The sequence below is a fragment of the Bombus pascuorum genome, chromosome 10 (assembly GCF_905332965.1).
Source record: "Bombus pascuorum chromosome 10, iyBomPasc1.1, whole genome shotgun sequence".
In the NCBI taxonomy this organism is placed as follows: domain Eukaryota; kingdom Metazoa; phylum Arthropoda; class Insecta; order Hymenoptera; family Apidae; genus Bombus; species Bombus pascuorum.
Genome location: NC_083497.1, coordinates 13,977,330 through 13,998,235, shown reverse-complemented (window position 1 = coordinate 13,998,235; position 20,906 = coordinate 13,977,330). Strand labels below are relative to the sequence as shown.

At 39.8% G+C, this 20,906-nt stretch overlaps 1 protein-coding gene across 1 annotated transcript in view; it reads left to right on the top strand.

Annotated features, from left to right (window-relative positions):
- Positions 1-5,995: 5,995 nt before the first annotated feature.
- The window catches only part of LOC132911070 (cGMP-dependent protein kinase, isozyme 2 forms cD4/T1/T3A/T3B), a 58,010-nt gene continuing 43,099 nt past the window's right edge, over positions 5,996-20,906 (top strand). The window contains exon 1 of the mRNA XM_060967450.1: positions 5,996-7,098. Coding sequence (XP_060823433.1) covers positions 6,626-7,098 — 473 coding nt within the window. The 5' untranslated portion in view covers positions 5,996-6,625. The remainder of the gene's footprint in view (positions 7,099-20,906) is intronic.

Genomic DNA, 20,906 nt, shown 5'->3' with positions numbered 1-20,906 from the left:
AGCTGTTAAAAAAATCACAAGGCGGAGCATTGAAACTTATCGCGGCGTAAAGTAATTTCTCTTTCGATTAAAGAATTATTCCGGCTAGCAAAATCGCCCATACCTATCCGAGGAATTATCCTTTATCGCGAAGTAAAATCCACGACGCCCGAATGTCGCGCAGTGTCGTTTCAAACTCAACGACGAAAATTGCCATTAAAGTCAGATTGTCGACGTAGACGGTGTCTTTTTAATAAATTGCCTTGCTGAAATGCGATTAGGCGTAAACGCGATGTTTTAAGGGTGAAAAGCCACATAGGGTCGGCTCGTAACGCTCTTGAGTGACGGCGGATAGACAGGTCGAGACTTAAGGCTTCTGCCGTTGCAGGGGTAAATTCGGGGGGGCGACAGATGATTTAGCGCCGTGTTTCTCGTGTCACTGTATCAAACATCCGAGGAACTTGGCAGCTCGGAGGAGAATTCGATATTTCACACATTCCTGCGACTCCTTCTTTTTCGAACGGGGCATGAAAATATTTTCTTTCGCATTAATTTCGCCATTCGGTTGAAACTTTAAATCGATCAATTTGTTCTTTTTTCTCGTATCATTGTTTGCAAATGGATCTGCTAGATTTCGCAGTTCTTATCGTCTGTATCGAGGATATTTTATCAAATATACGAAACCTACGAGGCAACCTAATAAACATCGGTGTCAGAAAATATTGCAAAAGATTAAGAACGTAATACCACCTATCACGGTAAGGATTCGGAATTTCGAGTCTCTTTCTCTGGCCTTTCGTGGGATTGAAAGATCCGCGAAGGGAAATCAAAGGACCGCCGTGAATGGACGATCGGTGTCGAATTTGATGAATCTAGTTTGTTAGATCGCGACTCGGATGCGCGGCGGATAAGAAAAATGACCGAGCGAAGGGTGGATCCTTTACCGAAGGAATTCGAGTGTCAATCCATATCTCTTTCTCCTCTGATCCCTTCATCCTCCGGGACTTGGACACAGAGGGAACGCAAGACGGGAAGAGGATCAACGACGCCGTCCTGGCGTTCAAAGGGCACAGGAAATGATGGAAGAAGAGGGGTAGAATTAAAGAAAGAGCACGAAGAACGCTGGCATGATATTCTTGACGCAGATTGACGTCTTGAGGAACGTAGAATGTGCAGAGAAATTGTTTGTATGAGTGATACTGGAACACGTGTTCCATTTTAGTAGATTCTAACTCTCGATTGCTATCTTTGGATCGTAGATGATCGAAAAGTTTTTAGGTCGTCTTACGTATTGTAGAGTACTTCGATTGTTGTACGGTAATGCAAATCGAGAATTCAGACAGGTTAATCTATCATTCGCTGATTCTATACTTTTTTAAACTGACTTTTAATTGAAATTAATACTTTCGTTATAATAACTAGCGTTTGATTTTTTGATGTGTTAATTGCAGATAGACACGAAGGAACTCGAGCACGACACGATGTAGAAGGATCGATATCGTGAAAAGCAATAAAGAAATTAAAAAGAAAAATACTCGAAGAACGTAAACTGCCTTTCTCTGACGCGGATTAACGTCTACGAGTCGTAAAGTTAAGATAAACTTGTGACATGAGAGGGAGCATTACCTTTAAAATAAAGCTGAGAAGAGTGAAATCTTGAGAGAAATCGCGCGTGAACAAGGATGACGTATTTTCCAAAGTATACTAATATTTTTTCGTACAATTTTATCTAACATATAATTTAAATAATAAGGTAACGAGGCTAGGTGCTCTTAAATTCATCGAGAAAGAAATAGTGGAAACGATAATAAAATAATAAATATCGAGGTAATGCTAACAGAGAGAGGAAACAATTTGCGAATATCTTCGCGAAATGAATTGTCGCACAACGAGCTCGACACTAATCTTAGTTATCCTAGTTGAGCTTTCCAAGACGTTCCGGTGGTTCGCGAAGACGAGGCGAGCCAAGATTAAACATAATATGCGATAGCTTCATTCCGAAAATGAAACTGCGCCATTCTCTAACGACGATTGAATTATTTCCAGTATGACGGCGATAGGCCTTAAGAGAGGCAGAGAGCTTTTCTACTATGAAACTAAGTAATTTCGGTACACTCTGTTGTATCGTTAAAGACTGTACAATGAACACAGTGGAATCGTTGGATTAAACTCTTTACGAAAAGTTTATAGAAACAAGGAAGTTCTCTCTTTCGTCTATCGTCTATCGTCTATCTTTTTCGCCGTGAAAAATTACTAATTTTACAACTATGTATTTCGTCATATATAAAATCATCCGAACAGATACTTAACTGTACGTTCTAGTAGCACTTCCTGCAATTACAGTTTACAAGTATTTTCTATTCGATCCTCGTACGATATTTGCAAGTTAATCGTCGATTAATATTACATAAGAAGCGTTAAATTTTACATTGGATTTTGTGTTCTGTGCAAACAATACGTTTTCCAATATAATTCGTCTCCTCTACATTCATGTCATTTTAATAGGAAATGTTTTATGTTAATTTATAATATATTAGTTGTATCATGTATGATTAAGCTTGTCGCAAAACGGGGCAAACGGTGCTAATTCTTTGCAGTCACAAAAGATTTGTAAAAGTACCGATATACTTATTAACGCCTTTTTTACGTTATGCGATCGTTGATTAAACAAAATATTTAGAAAAATTTTCAATAAAAAGTAATAATTCTCTTATCGATGAAGTTCGAAAGCGAAACTTCTTTACGGGTTCTTTTTTATTTAAATTTCGAAATCCTGTATAAGTTTATTCGCTACACGTTGTAAATATAAATACACACGTAGACTTATACCATGACATTACGATCTTTGTCAGTGACCGTTGGTCAGCAACGATTTACTTGTAGAGAGTTGATATTAATAACCGATTAAATTATTAATAATTAATCGATTTACAACGATTAACTGATACGACCTATATCGCGTGGAATAGAGAGAGGAAGCTAGAAATTTCATCACACTCGCGTCGTATTTAATTCCAAAACTAGGCGAAACTTACACAAATTCACCTGGTCTGGTTCTTATCACGTGTCTCGCGTACGCGAAATATCTCATCCTCCCTCGATTTCATCTTACCATCGTGTATCCTGCTCGCGATGCGCCGGCACGCTCGCGAAATTCTTTGAAAAACTACTCTGCAAAATTGGAGCCGCGAGAGGAGCAGCGAACGAGCCGACCGAATGAATAATAAATACGGTTATCGTTTAGTTGATATTTTGAGGGGCGCGGACGGATCCAGGCAACCAGAAGAGTGTCGCGGGGGGATGAAATGCAGCAATGGAGGCAAGAGGGAGATCAAAGCGTCGTTCCTCCAAGGGGGTGGTTGGTAAAGATGTTGCTTCTGCATTTTTATACTATCTCGCCGGTATCTCGATTTCTGGGCAATCGAACGAAGCGACCGTAATCACGAAGATAACATCGCTGATTATCACAAGACGATTCTTAACGGAAATAATATTCGAGAATTTGTGGACTTCTCTAAAGCGTATTTTCAAATAAATTGAACGAAGTTAGGCTTTCGAACGAGCGCAAAATCATCGACGGAGCATATAATCGAATTGAGACTTGTCAAGACGTAAAGAAACTGGCGTTGCCATAAATACACGAGCATCCGATTACGAAAGGAATTCCTACCGCCTTGTCTAGAAAAAAAAAAAAAGAAAGAAAAGAAGAAAGGAAAAGGCAGGAAAGAAAAACAATTAACGTGAAAAGAAGAAACAGGATCGAACCGCAAGAAGTTCGTTTCCCCGTTAGTCTGCCGATGGGGCGACTAATAACGATAACGATGCCAGAAACGATAATCGAGTTAGGGGTTTCCGCGGTTTCCACGGATCTCCCAGGGCGCTGATTGCTGGAACGGCGGCGGTTTAGCCGTCGGGATGGCCGATGCGCGCGGCGAGGCGACGCCACCGTTGCTGCCGTCGTGTACAACCGAGCGCACAGCACGTAGACGCAGAACACGCGGACCAAGGCGTAACGAATACACGCAATGCGATGCAAATTGGGCCTCTCTCTACGCGAACCAGTCAATCGGCCGGTTACCTACGCCGGTGCAACGCGATGCTATTACTAACATCGCTATTCTATTATGACATTACGGTTCCCCGAGCAGCAGTCTGGCTATTACCGGGCCGGACTCTCCCTCCAGGCGTTCGATTCGGGATAACTCGGTAACTAGTCATCGAGACGCCAGAGACAATGCCCGATCGGCTGCCCGAGGCCGCTCTCTCAATTTATTTTCACGCATTTAATCGTCTCTCCCTTTCTCCCTTTTGTATGCATATGTATCATCGCTCATAAGTATCCAGACGGTTTGACGGATTTACGTATATCGTAACAATGTATGAACTTTATCAAAATGTAATAAGATTCGTGCAACGGGTTCATTGTCTGGATTCGCGTAATTAGATGCGAATAATTATTACACTCTTATACAGTCGAACAGACTGTAAATCTGATCATCCGTTAGAAGATTTGGCAATACGAAAGGGAGAATAAGCGACGTCGTTTTTCTAAGAGCTAATTTTTCAAATGGAACTTGTCGCGATAGGAATTTTGTGAGAAGCGGATAGATTAAATTTCATTGGTTGTCAATTCCATTCGACGAATGAAACAGAAACAGGAACTCTAAAGTTCGATCTATTTTACGAGCTTCTCGCGCTACTCAATAAAACAGCGCTCGCTGTACATTCGATTGATCAACTGATTTACGAAGTATACATTCTTTGCTATTTAAACATTATACTGGTGAAGCCTTAATGTAGAATCGCTGTCATTTTAATCGTTTCAATCGAAATAACTACCATAATGTAATGCAATAAGGTCAGCGGACCACGTGGCGTCATCTCTAGAAATCTGACGCACATAAACTACGGGATCAACTGCTGTGTGCTTTATGAATCTATTCTGAGTATGTGTATATCACTGCAATTACACGGCTGTTTCTCGTTTCTTCGTATTCTACTTGCAAAAGTTGCCACTGGCTGATATGTCTTTCGAACGTAACGACAAAACTTGCTTTTTGCAATAAAGTGGAACAATCGTGAAAAGCAACGCTGTCCTAAAGGATATATACTTGGTCCCCTTTGTCGTTTGTCTAATCATATTATAACATCTCCTCGATTTATCCCTATTTGTTTTACAAGGAATTATGTTCGTGATATACGATCGAAGCATAAAGTAAAATAAGAAGGAAAATAATAAAATGGAAATGTTAAGGAGCTTGATATATCGTTTAAGACTTCATTTATGTACGTATGTGCTTCGTTATCAAACTCGAAATCCGCTATTAGCCTTGACGATGGCTGCACTGAATTACCGACATAGATAAAATCACGGCTTATGAAAATTATTCCATGCAGCCACTGCGTGGCGTGATGTGCAAGAAGTGTGTCGTAAAAATGCAGTCACTCTTATCCAAAGTAAATAAAAAGGCACCATTATTTCAACGTGCAACGATACGTACAATAATGTTCAGCAAATTATGATGCGAAAGTACATTAAAATATTTTGTACCGATATCGCGAACAATTTCACCACTGGAACCTAAGGAAAGAATATTTTTGAACAATGTTATTAGAAAATGAAAGAAAAAATAAGATTAATTATACAGGTATGTATAAGTTTTACGATAGAAGCGGTAAAAACACCGTATAGATTTAAAGAAAACGCTAGCTACATAAAGAAACGAATAGAGAAAGGAATTTGATTTGCCTACAGTTTTTCTTTTTTTTCTTTCTTTTCTTTTTTAATGATCTGGTATGAGCAGCCGATAAACAAGTCGTTCGTGTCGGCGGAGCATTTTTGACGGAGAAGAGTAGTATAGATGGCGCGCCAGTCACGTGGCGCAATCCAACAGTAAATTTGAACTATCGTCAAGAATCGCGTTGAAGCGCAAGGCAGAAGTCAAGTTACACGCAATGCTATGCGAAAGAAGGATAGATGCGAACGATGGCAGTGGAGCCGACTCGGTTCTGTATCCCCCGCATCGCGCTGCATTTCAGAAGAGAATGGAATAGAATAACGCATACCGTAGAATAGAGAAACGATCATCGATACCATCCAAGCGAGAAATATCAAAGTGAAGAAACGAGAAAGTGCGAGAGGAAAGAGAAAACGTTGAAAGACTCAACGAAGATAACAAATACGAGGGATAAAGAGCAGTAACGACGTTAAGGAGAGAACGCGCGAGCAAGATAGACGCTTCGAAGAACGCGGACGATAGATCGAGAAGGAGAAATCGGCTGAGAGTGAGAAAAAGGGAAACGGTGACGAGCAACGTTAGGAAGAGACGACGTTATAGAGCGAGAGCACGATCGATAGAGTGGGATACAACGAGAAAGAGGTTATGGAGCAACGAGGAAAGCTATCGGTTGTAATAGCAGAGTGGGGATGAGTAGCGAGGGAGAGGGAAAGAACGATGCAGAAGAACAAAAGAGCGAGACAGCGGTAATCGCGGTAGTTCGCGACGGGAGACGGTGGAGAGGAGGTTGGTCCTTCGGCATTGGAGAGCGCGGAATTGTGGAGTAGAGCGAGCCGACGACGCACCGTCCGGGTCGTGCTCCTCGTCGAGACCCTGTTCTCTTCTCGCGGTAGTTTCGTTCGGGTTGAATGGACGAGGGTACCAAGTGCAGAGTGCCGATCGGCGACGCCTGCGTGTCTATGCGCGTGTGCTTCGACTCCCTGTGCTTCTCGTCGACGCAGCAGCGGCTCGCCGACGAGGAGGACGCTTCCCAGCTGCCGACGCACGGCGCCGTGGCCGTGGTCGCCGCGGCCGGCCAGAGGGCCATTTCGAACGTCACCGGAGCGACCACGATCACAGCAATGGGCACCCTTCGCGAGCTGCAGGAATTGCTGCGTGTCAAGGACGAGAAGATCACGGAGCTCGAGGCGCTTCTCTGTCGTCGTGATGCCGAGATACAGGAGTTACGGAGTCACCTCGACAAATTTCTCAGTGTGCTTCCCTTCAAGTCACCCTTGACACCGACCAAACCGAGACCTAGAAAGCAGAGGGCGCAGGGAATCTCCGCGGAACCACCGCTGCAGGAGCTCGCTACGCTGACGGTAGTCGACAAGAGCGACAGGTTGGTGTCATACGATCGTTTCTTACTCTACCGATTAAACTCGTTAACCGGCGTGATTTCTTCGATCGCCGTTACATTCCTTTTCGTCGCGACGGAAATAACCTTCGTTTCGACTACCTCTCTATAGTACACAGTGCGTTAAGTTGCAGTAGGTTAGCCACTTGATGCCGCGCATGCGTGTGTCTATGTGCGTGCGTTTTTACTCGATCACACTCGCGCTCGCGTTCGATTTGATGCTATGATTCAACCGATTTTCGATGTGGTGCGAAGAAACATGGAAATATTATTCACGCGATTGTCATTGATAGACGAGATGTTTTCAACAATATTTAACTTACTTTCTCTGACACGCGCGTTGCTATTCGAGTATATTGTTTTTGCTATTTGTTTGGGGCGACTGTAACGTGTCGGCGAATAATTTACGTTCGGATGCGTTCGGCGACAGTCGGTTGAATTTTACGTATTTTTACTAACGTCAACCAGCGCTACTGTGCTCGCAGACGTGTTTATTATGACGAGAACACGCGTACACGCGTTTTGCACTGGCTGGCCACCATGTGACTACCAACCAATGCTTTTCCATCGCTTCCTATGCAGCAGACATCGTCGTGTTTCGCGAGGTTTTACATCGATTTCAACCAAATGTTTTTTCGCGCTACGTTTTGCCACGTTTTACTTGTACGTCCCATAAAACGATATGAAGAAAACGTAGCTCGGAATATGAAAAATCGATATAGATAAACTGTTTTATTTACATTCATAGTTTTTACGTTTTGCGTACTTTCATCTTATCGGACACTGATATCATTCTTATTTTCGGATTCTCCAAACGTAGTTATCTACGAATCAATGATGTTCAATAATTGTAACAGGTTATGTTTTCTCCTCCTCTTGTCCTTCGATTTGGTTCGCGATTAGTTTCCATGTTTGCATTAACGTGCATTTGGTCGTCCGTTTCTATATGTTGGTAGCGACGTTTTTCACAGCGCTTCGTATACAGGATTTTTTTAATTCGTATTATCTTCATCGGCGGTTGCTTTCACGCGAACACGATAGAAAACAAGGTGGTAACGAATTCTTGAAATTTTTCAACGCACAATGGTGTCTTTTGGACTTCGGAGCCTTCGTAACTTACTTTTTTAGACCATTCTTTTTATTCGCATACATTTCAGTAGTTCCATGCTATATATCGTCATTTTGGAAAATTGCATGTAACGTCAAGATACGAACAAAATATATTCTAAAGTACCGATAACCAATATAAATTGAATTAGTGACTGACCTTTAACTGATAAACGTATATATGATAAGTATAACGTTTTGGATTTCACTAAACTATCGACACGGTATTAAAATAATATTGACAACATTTACAATTGACACATTTATTGTAAAACGATGAATCTGTCTTCTGATATCACCACGTTTAGAGCATTTAAAATAGAGCAGTATCTATTTAAAGCCTATTCAACGAGTTAATTGGAGTACTTACGTTGATTCCTATTACCATGGATATGATCCTTTATTAGTGCTATGAATCTTTTATTCCGGCAAAGTAAACTTCTCTTTTAACACGATTACGCCACAAAATCATAAACCGAAGCAAAATCTTTTGTAAAATTATTTGCAATATGTACGTCGATTTTTATTGTTAAATATTACTCGTATATTCGTTATTACGATTATCATTGGGAATATTTATTTTACAATTCATTAATACGCTTCTTTCCTTCGATTAAAATACTCAGGTTAATTATTATTGTCATAACTATCGATCTTCGTTATAAGAGAACAAAAGAATCCTCTAGAACTTTTATCCTCCTAAAATATATTTCTACTTAAATGTCGGTATATTCGCAAATTCTGTGACATTTTATATCGTTCTTTTAGGGTTGTCCATGCATAATCGTCGTCTTTTTATGACGATACGAAGATTACAGTATCGAAATGATAAGAAAAGTAATTTTACCTCTAAATTCGTGTTCTCGTCCATAATTATAGAGCTATTTATCACTAACCGCTATTAGTATACAATTATTTTCCATTAAACTCCACTTTTTTTTCTGTATATGTAGAATCATTTGAATAATTATGTGCCGACAAAGCAATCATTGAAAGACAGGACTTAGCGGACGACAGTATTAAGAAGTGTAGACGCAACAAGAAATGTTTTTCCGTTATTTTTCTTTTTTTTTCTTTTTTTTTTTTTTTTTTTGCTTCACTTTAATCAATAAGATCGGAAGAGCAAAGCTTTTCCTTCGTTCAATGTTAGTTCAAGGTTAAGCTTCGTCCATTTTTTACTTTGGCAAAAAAGCAAGATTCATTTGCGTATACGTAAATCAGGTTGTCTTTGCATTTTATTTACTGGATACGTTGGAAGCTTGCATTTCCGGTAATTACATGCTATTTGAAAACGATTCTTTTTAATCGTAATTCCGCGACCTTGAATCGTTCGAAGGTCACCGTTCGCGAGTTCACTGAAACTGAGTTTTTTATTTGAAACAAAAACGAAACAAAACGCGTCAGATCGGCTAACCTTTTCCTGCCGTTGCGTGATTTTATTAGATATTAAATCTTATATTCGATACAAATCGCGCGAAATATGTGTGAAAACTTTATCCGAGTAATATGAAAGTAATAACGAGAATAAGAATCCGTCCTAATATAACAGGCATCGTCGATTTGTCGGTGAATCAATTTTTTTACACAGTCGTTTAAAATTAAGCGAACATAATAAACGTGGACAGCATAACGAGCGAATAACAGACGTACGTCTATTTTCAAATCGAATTGAAGGCAGATTATTCTATGTTCGATATGCAAGTTCCTTTGATATTTAACATTCTAAACGCTGCTCAATTTGAATAATAGAGCGACGTAGTATACGTTGGGTAAGAACTCGATCGAAAAAACGTGTTCGCAAATATGTATACGACGATAAAAATAGAGGTACTTCTTTTGCAGCGTATGCCTACTGATTCGGTTTAATACTTTTCCTCTGGGTGGTTCGATCGCTGTATCGACCTTGGGATTAAAAAGAGAAATTTGGTTCGCCGATCGTTTAATTTACGAATAACGGTGCGAATGTTTTTAGAGTAAACGGGTTCCTATGACCTTTTTATGACTGTTTTATGTACTTTTGATAAAAATTCTTGTTAAACACGTGTTGGTTCGAATGGCAGAAAATTTATCATCCGTATAAAGAGTAAATTATTTCTATATGGTTAAAAATAGCATTGGAACCCGTTATCAGTGAAATTTATTTTGGCAACGGATGATATCAGATGATTCAAAAATAAATATGATAATAAAATTATAAATACATGGAAACATGTTGGAGCAAGAGAAGCAAGCTGCAAAGAATCATAAAACCGATATACTGATAATCGCATGTGTAATCTACGCTTGATTCGTCATTTTTTCAAGAAAAAATTGAACTTGCCGATAATTATTATTCCTCGGTATATCTCGCGTACGGATCAAGATCATCGATCATTAACCCCTTGGCCTATAACCACGGGCGAGAACTCGTAAGGTAAGGGATTCGTGCCATAAGCGAAGATCACGAGTCTCACTCGTGGTAATTTACAAATTGTTAACGATTCGTTATCCACTTTGAAATAATAAATTGTTTTCGTTAACTGATCGACGGATCATGATTACGCCTTAGACGTCTTAAAAACATTATTTGTCCTCAAACCTTGTTTATTACTTCACAATTCCTTTTGTAGTCCCGAAATATACATGTCGTAAGAAGTATACAATTTGTGGCAGTTCGGGCACACGGCTGAACAGATGAATGGCACGACGCGCGTTCGAACTTCTTGCTTACTATGGCTCGCGCGATCGGCAGATAGCGTATAGGCCAAGGGGTTAACCACGTCGAAACATGGTGCGAGATATTTATTTCTATCTTGAAACATTTTCTATACCCTATGGAAATAAATAAGGTACAGGGAAGAGTAGCAAAGCTTCGTTTAGTTGATCTTTAACGTTACATTTGGCTACTGTTTTGCTCTTTTCATGTATTTCACAAAACATAACGATTTATGTGTATACACGCATATAATCGAGATATGCGCAAGTATATATTAAGGGCCGCTCGTACACCTATTTTCATAAGCCCTCGTGGAAGTGACGTGTCTTCAAACACACCATTAAGGACGTTATCCTGATAGAAATAGAATACACGCTCGTTTTTCCTTTGGCGCTCGTATTTAATAAATTATTGATACGTCATCGTCTGTTTGGGATTAGTTAGAGCGGTAATTTCTTGACGATTAAATATAGAAATAAAAGTAAAACTCGTAACATGTAACAGCGAAGTAACTGCTCTAATAAAATCTCAATGTGAATATTAATTCTGAGAAACGCTCGAATATCGATAGGTTTATAATTATATGCATATTTCCATAAAATTATAGAAATCGTGCAGTTTACACAGAGTTTCGCGTATCGAATGTACCTGCTTTGGAACGTACGATGGTGTAACTCGTCGATTTTGTATAAACACAGAGTACTTACATACGTTTCGCTTATTCGCAGTTGTAATTAGATAAATTATAGGTACGAGTCTAACGAGATGATCGGATGTACTTCGAAATACTTAATATCTCTTGTTCTACGTAATTACGCCCTTAATTACAGAAAGCATAAATTCTTATGCCATCCACTGTTATGTTATTCGTATATTCGCAAGGATAACGTTCGCGTGTATATAAATTTCTAATGGTTGGACAATTTTTAATCGATAAACGATCGTTTTCATCGATAAGAGATTCCACGGGAGTACAGGTGGCCGAGTTTCTAGAAGCAAACCGCATAAAAAAAAGTGGATAGCATTGGAAGTATTCGTTGAAATATTCCACGTGAAATCGATGCGTAACAAGACAAATTTACTATGCCGGATAGCCGAGTCTCGTGGAATATTCAAAGTGCGCGTACACTGTAATCGAAGCTGCAAGTCGTCGGCAAGAAAAAGCCGGGATTTCACCATATTTCTGAAAACGCACTTTCACCGTGCTGAATTCCCATCGATTCTTATAAAACGAGGCAATCGTCCTATCGCCGCCTGTGGGCGTTTCGACATAAGCTCAAGTTTGCGTACCCGACAAGTACTTACTGCTGACATTTTATACCGTGTGTCAAGCTTCGTTGAAACTTCATTAAAATGACGAAACAAGGAGTAAAACGGGAAGACAGCGGGTAGATCTTATAGGAAAGAAAAACTTGTTTACAAAGTGCCGCGTAATATTAAATAGACATGAGCTCCTTTTCTTTTTTATCCGAACAACATTATAAAAGATATAAATTTACAAGGATCATCTTTGCCGTCGCGTATCTTACGCTTATCTGTGTATTACGTGTGTTATATTTCTAAGGTATAAAATTTCTGCGTATCCGACACATTATTTAACGCAAAGTCACGACTATCGTTGGATCGTAGCGGTCCAATAATTTCACGTATCGCGACTTCATTCTCTTGGATAATCTCCTTACAGAACCATAAACCGCACGCGAATCGAAATATTTTCGACGAAAGCGAAGCGAAATCCAGCAATAAACACGTGCACGCGTAGAATCAGAATCGTGACAAAAATAGACGTTTCCTTGATGGTTCGGTCGGTGAATGTTAATACACCGTTTTGTCCAGCAATTTTGATGGCATAAGCAGGACGTGCTGTGATTGCAGAGCCGCGTGGGCGTGCAGATATCGATGCCGCGTGTATCGAAGCCGGCGCTTAGGCGAGACCCTCGCAGGATTTACATTCCAGGTTCTAAGGCGGGCGCTTGATGGTAGGCGTTACATTAGTCTCGCTAAACACGAACGTCTTCCACTCTACCTGCATATATCCTCGTAATGTCGAATCGAGTACTATTCAAGATTTAATCGCGAATAAAAGCAACGTTAAATCAATAGGTGCTATTCGACTCGATAGCGGAGAATAAATTCAACGCAATTTGAATTTAATTCGAACCTAATCCGCTTGATTACTCCGAAACGTTGCCTAAGAATAAATAAGTCTCACTCAGATTCGAAACAAGATCGATCCAGGCTCGATCCCTACATTCTTCTAAGATGGCTTTTTCCAACACTGGTTTGCCGAAATAGAATTTTTAGGACGTTCGCGGTGTAAAATAATTAAGAAATCCGAATTCTGTATCACGCGATTTACGATCTAATCTCCATGAACCATTTAATGCGAACGGACGGCAATTTGTTTATCTCGAAGCACCGTTTTTGGAAATTGCAATGTAGGAATGGCTAACGATCAAATATAATCGCGTGGGAGTGGAGCGATCGAAGTGAAAATAACCGTTTGCTTTCGTTGGGCGTATTAGTTCGGCATATCGAAAATCTGCTTCTTCTTTGCATAAACATCGGACGGTTTTAGATTAAAGGGACACTTTAAGCGAAATAGATTCTATCCGTCGAAATAAATCGATCTTTAGATCTGTGCGACGATCGAAATAGAAGCAGCGTACAATTAAGAGGAATAATTGAAAAATTATGTACCGCGATTTAGAATTGATCAAAGACTAAAGCAAACTGTATTTCTCCGACAATTAATTAACTATTATTTCTTGATAGATAATGAATCACGTTTCACTTCGTTTACTGTAATTAATTTCATGCGCTCGCTACATCCTTCCTTTGTTGTGTATTAACATTCTTCTAATTATATATATATATATATATATATGATAAAATTCATAGACTTTCATACAGGGTGGTCCTTAAAAATGCGATACTATCGTTTAGAGGGTAATTCTACGTGAAAAAGTAAGTAGAAAACGTAAAATAAAATTGTTGCGACCGGATATTTTCGCGTTCTACGGACGAACCAGCTCGTACCGTTCTCGATTCTTCGTCAAAGAACCGAACAACACGCTCGTTGATAGCTAAAGCTGGCGTTAGACTTGCACTCTCATCAGACGCTTGCATACCACTTTCTAAGGCTGGCGCCCGTGGTAGGCGTGTAGCATTAGCTTCGCAAACGCGATACGTTTCGTTGCACCTCCGAGTTCACCGCGGTGTATCTTTCTTTTTCATTCTCACTCTCGGCCTCGTGCGTATTACCAGACGGATCGTTCCCTCTTGTATTTCTAAGCGCTATTGTGTCCAGCGATTCTTTTTTACTGAAACGCTGCAACGATAAAAGCGGCCACGTGCCGATAGAAAACGGTCGACCGATGGATCGTGGATTCGACTTTTACGAGACTTTGCGAGAAAAATAGCGGAGAAGAATACAACGATCGAAAGAAACGGACTTGTTTCCTTCTGTTGAAGTGATCGTCACTTCTGAGAAAAACCCAATAGACCTCATAAAAGATATAACTTAGAAAAAAAAAACGAAGCTGGCACCCCGCTGGGGGTAGCCGCCCACATGCTATATTATTTTTTATTTATATTTTTTTTTCTTCACCAACAAGATATAACACTTTACCAAATGTCCGCAAGGACAAATTGTAAAATAACCAAAATAAAATAAAAAAAAAAAAAAAAAAACTTCTGAGAAAACTCTACATCTGGTCTTCGGTTTCTCAAGCGCCTAAGGTCATCGATAGCGCGTAGACAAAAGAATGCGTCGAGGAAAGACGATAAGCGGTACACGTGCGACGTTGGTTTTCGGCAGTTGTCTTTTAGTCTCAGGGTAACGTTGCTAGCGAGAGGATCTGGATCGGCTTACATAGTACCACATTTTGTAATTTACTATTCACAATATATATACTTTCAATACCTTGCAGTTTGCCCACGCATTTCTTTAATTCCATCCACTGAATAACCTTAACACCTTCGTTCCGCTATTTATCGTAGTAGCCATTTAAATTTAACCCTTTGACCCGTTCACTTAATTATTTATTTATCTCCTCTATAGAATTATCATCATTTTTAGACATTTTGAAAGGTGCTCGTAAGATCGTCCATTAGAGTCCTGTCGACATGAACGATAACAACGCGTTCATGCATCAAGTATTATTATGTATCGTTAGGTATCAAGATCAACTACTCGGAAGGTAATTGAATTAAAATACAAAACCGTGCCACATCCTGCCTTTCTTTCCGGACCCATGTTTCCCACCAATTATTACATTTGTAAACGCTCAGACAATCTTGCGAAGCAGGACAATTGTGATAATTAAGGACTTTGAAAAATGTATTAATACAACTCGTTCTCTTCTGTGGAAAAAACACAAATGGTTCGATACTTGAACCGTTGCGTTCGCTCGCTATTTCTACACGATAAAGGTAAAAGTTTCAGCTTGCTCGTGTTTTTCATCGCCGAACGTCAGATCGAGAAGCGATAATTATTAATAACGAAGCTATGCCGTTGGTTTATTAAAATATTTCTTGTTGTTTGCGTGAAAGAGGAACGAAGGAGCAACGAGCGGCGGAAAGGAGGTAATCGATCGACGAAGATCACGATCTGCGTTAGGGCTCGAGGCACGACCGGTTCGTCGCGAAGAAACGCGGTCGGCCGTTAGAATGGCGCCACGGAAAGCATTCCGTAAGCACGCGTTCGAGATTTGACTCGCATTTTGACACTGTGTGAGTTATACGCGATCGAAACCCAGGTCAGGAGCAGCCGCTAATTTTAGCCTTTGACTGCTTCGTTATGCCAACTGTGTCTTTTTCTTCCTTACTCTCTCTTTCTCTCGAATTTTTGTCGTCGCGATGCCAACGTACCCGATATCACCGTTTCTCTTGCTTTAATTCGCGCGAGGCCGCGATTTTTAATGGACCAACGCGATCGTCTTAGAATGCTCTTCGCGCTCCGCCCGAAGACGGAATTAATCGCCTTCTGGTTACAAATTACCGATCGACCACCGCGCGTTCTTTCGTCGCGCGTTACTCATTGTCAGTGGAAGACGCGATACCGCGTTAATACCGATGGTAATCGATCGAATTGTATCGTCGCATTCTCTCACGAGCATTCCTAGATATTTAGTATCTTTCTCTTTTTGAAAGCAAACGTAATTAACGTTGCTGGCAAAATGTTTCACCGGCGCTATATACCATTCGACGTGCGAAATGATTGGCAAAGTTATCGATCGACGGGTATAGAAAGCAAAAATGAAATATTTCGTTTACGTATGGAAACAAGTTCTCGGAAAGGAACGATAACTAAAACGATTTCGAGGGAGCTCCGATAAAAGGATACGTATTGGATTGGAAGTTGGTTGGCGAGAACGGATCGCGGACTAGCGTGATCGTTGGTGTGGGAAGTGCCGTGAAAAATAATACGTTTCAGGTTCGTCGAGTGCAGACTGCGTTCATGTCGGACTGACGTCATGGTTACGCGCCGTTGGCGAGCTAACGACCGTTTTCATAAAATCGCGCGTGTGCCCTGCAATAGGAGCGTGTGCATGCCCGCAGGAAACCGCCTTCGAAACGTTCGCACCCGAGGCCGAATTCTCAAGGTCGTTGCACCGGCAGCACAGGCCGGGGCTGCACTTGACGCGCACGAGCGCCCTTTGAAGCTTCCACCAGGCGCTCCATTCACGCCCCTTCCTTCTCTTCTTCTTCCCCCTCTTCGTCTCTTTGTCCTCGTCTTTCCTCTTCTTTCGCTCTTTCGCACTTGCCGCTGGATCATCGTTAAAAATTCCTTCGGCAATTTATCTTCCTTAAGGATTGCGAAGGCTGAAGTAGGTGCTTTGCAGCTGATATAGGAAGTACAGATTAGTTTGCAAATGGTGCGAGTAATATATATCGAACGAAATTGCGTTTCGCGCGATGTTGAACGTTCACGTCGAAGAATCTGAATTTACTAGAGACGATAGCAGGTACTCCGCTATGATGCACGAGATAGAAATTTTGTAACGGTTAATAGGAGATAGTTTTTTCGAAGTAATCTGAGATTTGACGACGTTGCAGAGAAAGCAAAGAAAATAAGAATAAAATAATAGTTTTCGTTGCGAGAGTTATCTAATGACCGTTTGGCATCTATTTGCGTAAGCGGGGTTCATTCCGAGATCAGGTTTTCCTAAAAAGATAAGTGTCGAGTAGAAGAATTCTGTTCTACGTCTTGATCTGCTTTTAGACGGGAAATCATTCCACGTACCATCGTTACAACGTTGTTTCTACGTCGTACGATCCTAATTCGAGATTCCTCGAGTAATCTGTAATCTTTAATATTATTTATATCGAGTAATTAAACGAACGGCAGCGAAGCATTTATCGAAGAAAACAGATATTCTTTGTTGTATCGTGAGGTCTACGGAAGTTTGATAGCGCGATAAGAGATCACAAAAATAGCAGAATATACGCAGAAATAATTGTTAGATCACTCGTAGTCGACGATCTACGATAAATGACGATTAAACGACGCTCGGCTATGATATTTATCGGTTAACTATCCAACTTTTGCGCTGCTTTTCTTACAAGCAGAAACGTGACAAATCTGTGTGATTTTCAAATTTCGATTGCTCGTAAAAACGTAGAATTTTTTAACTTGAACCAACGCTTGCGCGTAAAGTTGAAAAGTTCATGACGTAAACGGTATCTCTGGGAAGAAATACTTCAACGTTTTATCAAGAACGTTTGATTCCTCGCTTATCTGTAATTAACAAAAAGCTTACAAGCTTAATAAAAAGGAGCGGGAATTTAATTAGGCGGAAGAGCGATAAAATTTCGTGATTCACAGCTATGTGCGTGTAAAGGGAAAACGCACGATAGAAAGGTGCGTGTTTACAATTGATTAACAAAGAGGAAGTAATTACGTGTTATTAGCCGTGTACCATCGTCGGTTATTATTATTCAAATACCGATACGATTACGTCCACGAGCCTTTGTTTCTCAGAAATTGTATGAACTGATTAGATAGTAAACTAGAGAGAAGAACGATACACCTTCGAATTCGTTCGACGATAAACGAAAAAGGAAATAGGTAATCGAAAGACTGGTATGTTTACAAAGTTTCTACTTCTATAGAGGAAATAACATCGACGCGAAAGAATGATCGTCGATGTATCCTTTTACGAGATGGGCGAATCTTCCTCTTTTCTCTTCACGGTGGAAATGATTATCGCGTTGCAACCGACTCTTTGAAACAATTTATTATCGATGTCCGTTTTAAAACCAAGCCTGATAGAACATCCAGAACGTACGTTCGTATAGAAAGCTGATTAACATGCACTTGAATTTTCGCTTCGAATATTCTTCGAAACGTGTTTTCTCGGTTTCATATACATGGAATCTAATTTCATCGTTACGATCAGAGCGTGATAATTTACAACACAGGATGATTTGTCAAAAGCAGGACGTCTCGTATATAAAATTTCTAGGAGAAGAGGTACGGAGAAAAGGTGATCGGGGCACCTGCTACGACGCGACGTCCCATGGCGCTCTCGAGAATCTTATAGACCGGTCACACCTAGCTGCTTCTCCATTCTCCGTGCCTTTCTTCTATTTCAGCACGTTCAAAACTCGTTCCTCTATAACACAAGCGGATCTTTAATGGCCTCATTCGGTGCGCCTCATCATCGACTGTACCTTTTACGGAGGACCGTAAACAAATACTCGTACATACTTGCGTGAAAATTCCCTAGTAACTTTGTTTCTTGGTTTTCAGCGATTAAAATACCTACCGTTCGTTTTCACTGTCCGATACATACCAGCGAACATCAGTTGTAGCTTTTAACTACAAAATATTTCGCGATTGAAAGAGACCATCGACTTGATCGAGCTAAGCTTTTCAGTTTACTTTTTTAAATATCCCAACGAATATTATGCGTTCCTTTGAGTGGGAAAGCTTAGCACATAAGTGGTTAGAGAAATACCGCAATTTTAATTTGTCTAAAAAATCGTCAAAAATCATTTTTTGAAACTTTTATTCGTATCGTATATTTTGTATTATATTTGCACGCCTGGTGTAGCTACGCCTAGCGAAGACTTATCTACAACTCACAATTCTGAAGTTTCTTTGAGTGAGAAGCTTTGCACGTAAGTGGTTAGAGAAATACCGCAATTTTAATTTATCTAAAAAATCGTCAAAAATCACTTTTTGAAACTTTTATTCGTATCGTATACTTTGTATTATATTTGCACGCCTGGTGTAGCTACGCCTAGCGAAGACTTATCTACAACTCACAATTCTGAAGTTTCTTTGAGTGAGAAGCTTTGCACGTAAGTGGTTAGAGAAATACCGCAATTTTAATTTATCTAAAAAATCGTCAAAAATCATTTTTTGAAACTTTTATTCGTATCGTATATTTTGTATTGTATTTGCACGCCTGGTGTAGCTACGCCTAGCGAAGACTTATCTACAACTCACAATTCTGAAGTTTCTTTGAGTGAGAAGCTTTGCACGTAAGTGGGTAGAGAAATACCGCAATTTTAATTTGTCTAAAAAATCGTCAAAAATCATTTTTTGAAACTTTTATTCGTATCGTATACTTTGTATTATATTTGCACGCCTGGTGTAGCTACGCCTAGCGAAGACTTATCTACAACTCACAATTCTGAAGTTTCTTTGAGTGAGAAGCTTTGCACGTAAGTGGTTAGAGAAATACCGCAATTTTAATTTATCTAAAAAATCGTCAAAAATCACTTTTTGAAACTTTTATTCGTATCGTATACTTTGTATTATATTTGCACGCCTGGTGTAGCTACGCCTAGCGAAGACTTATCTACAACTCACAATTCTGAAAATACTTTTGAACGCGTAAACGTTGTATAATAGGAATATTTTATAAATATCTCTGCATAATAATGCGACTTTCGTAACAATAAGGCAGCAAATAAGATTAGGAATAGAATTAAAAACGTGTAAAAAGACCAGGATTATCGTTGACAGTGTGGAAAGAAATATGTAGAGAAAAGATAAATTTCTGGGTGAAACCTTACAAAACATTTTTTTAAACAAACAATTCCCTCGATACCCGTGAAGTACTCTGCAGATATTTAAACGTTTCGTATTATTTTATCGTTATTACCATGCTGCTCGAGTTACAACAGCTTCGATTCATTTATTTTCCTTCGCTACCATTTGCTTTCATATCTCACCGTTTCCTCGATTCCATTAAAATCGGACAGGCTTTCGGAGAAAAACGATTATTAACTGCTCTCATTAAATCGACACAAACCTTCGTACATATTTTACGACAAACAGATCAATATCGCTCGCGAATCTTTGGATTTTTCTATCCGTCTATACCTTTGCCGTGAAAAACGATATTTTGTCGTGGAAATATCAAAATTCGATGGTTCTTATTGAAAAATTTACGACTATATCGAATGTTGCATGTTCACGTACGTATGTTGCGTGGCTTCTTTTTACTACCTTGTCGAATAGACGCTTCAGAGAAACGAAATATCTTATCCTGATATCGACACAGTTATAGTTGCATTAAACTGTAAGTTCCTTTTCAGTAACACGAAGAAAATAGTTTCCGCGGCAAGTGTTTTACGAGCACCTTTGGAACACGCACCGTCATGCTTGTTCTAATAATACAACCGAGAAAGGACCACGTACCGCTGCATATCGCGGAGTAACACTTGATATTTTCAACGCGTATGAATAAGTCTTGTACGCTACGGCAACATATCGTTCTATCGAAATAATTAATGACCGCGAAACAAATAGCGTACACACGATAAAACGCTTGCAGAGCCGATTTAACGTTCAGTTCGATGAGACAGTGTAACGTTTTTTCGAAATCTGGTCCATCTTAAACGAACTATACTCCAAAATTTTATTTCTTCGTTTCCGTAGACGTCTGTAAAGTTGGTTACAGTATCTTATTGCGATAATCATAAAATATGTTGAAATATGCAAGTGGCAGATGTAAAGTATGAAAATATAACG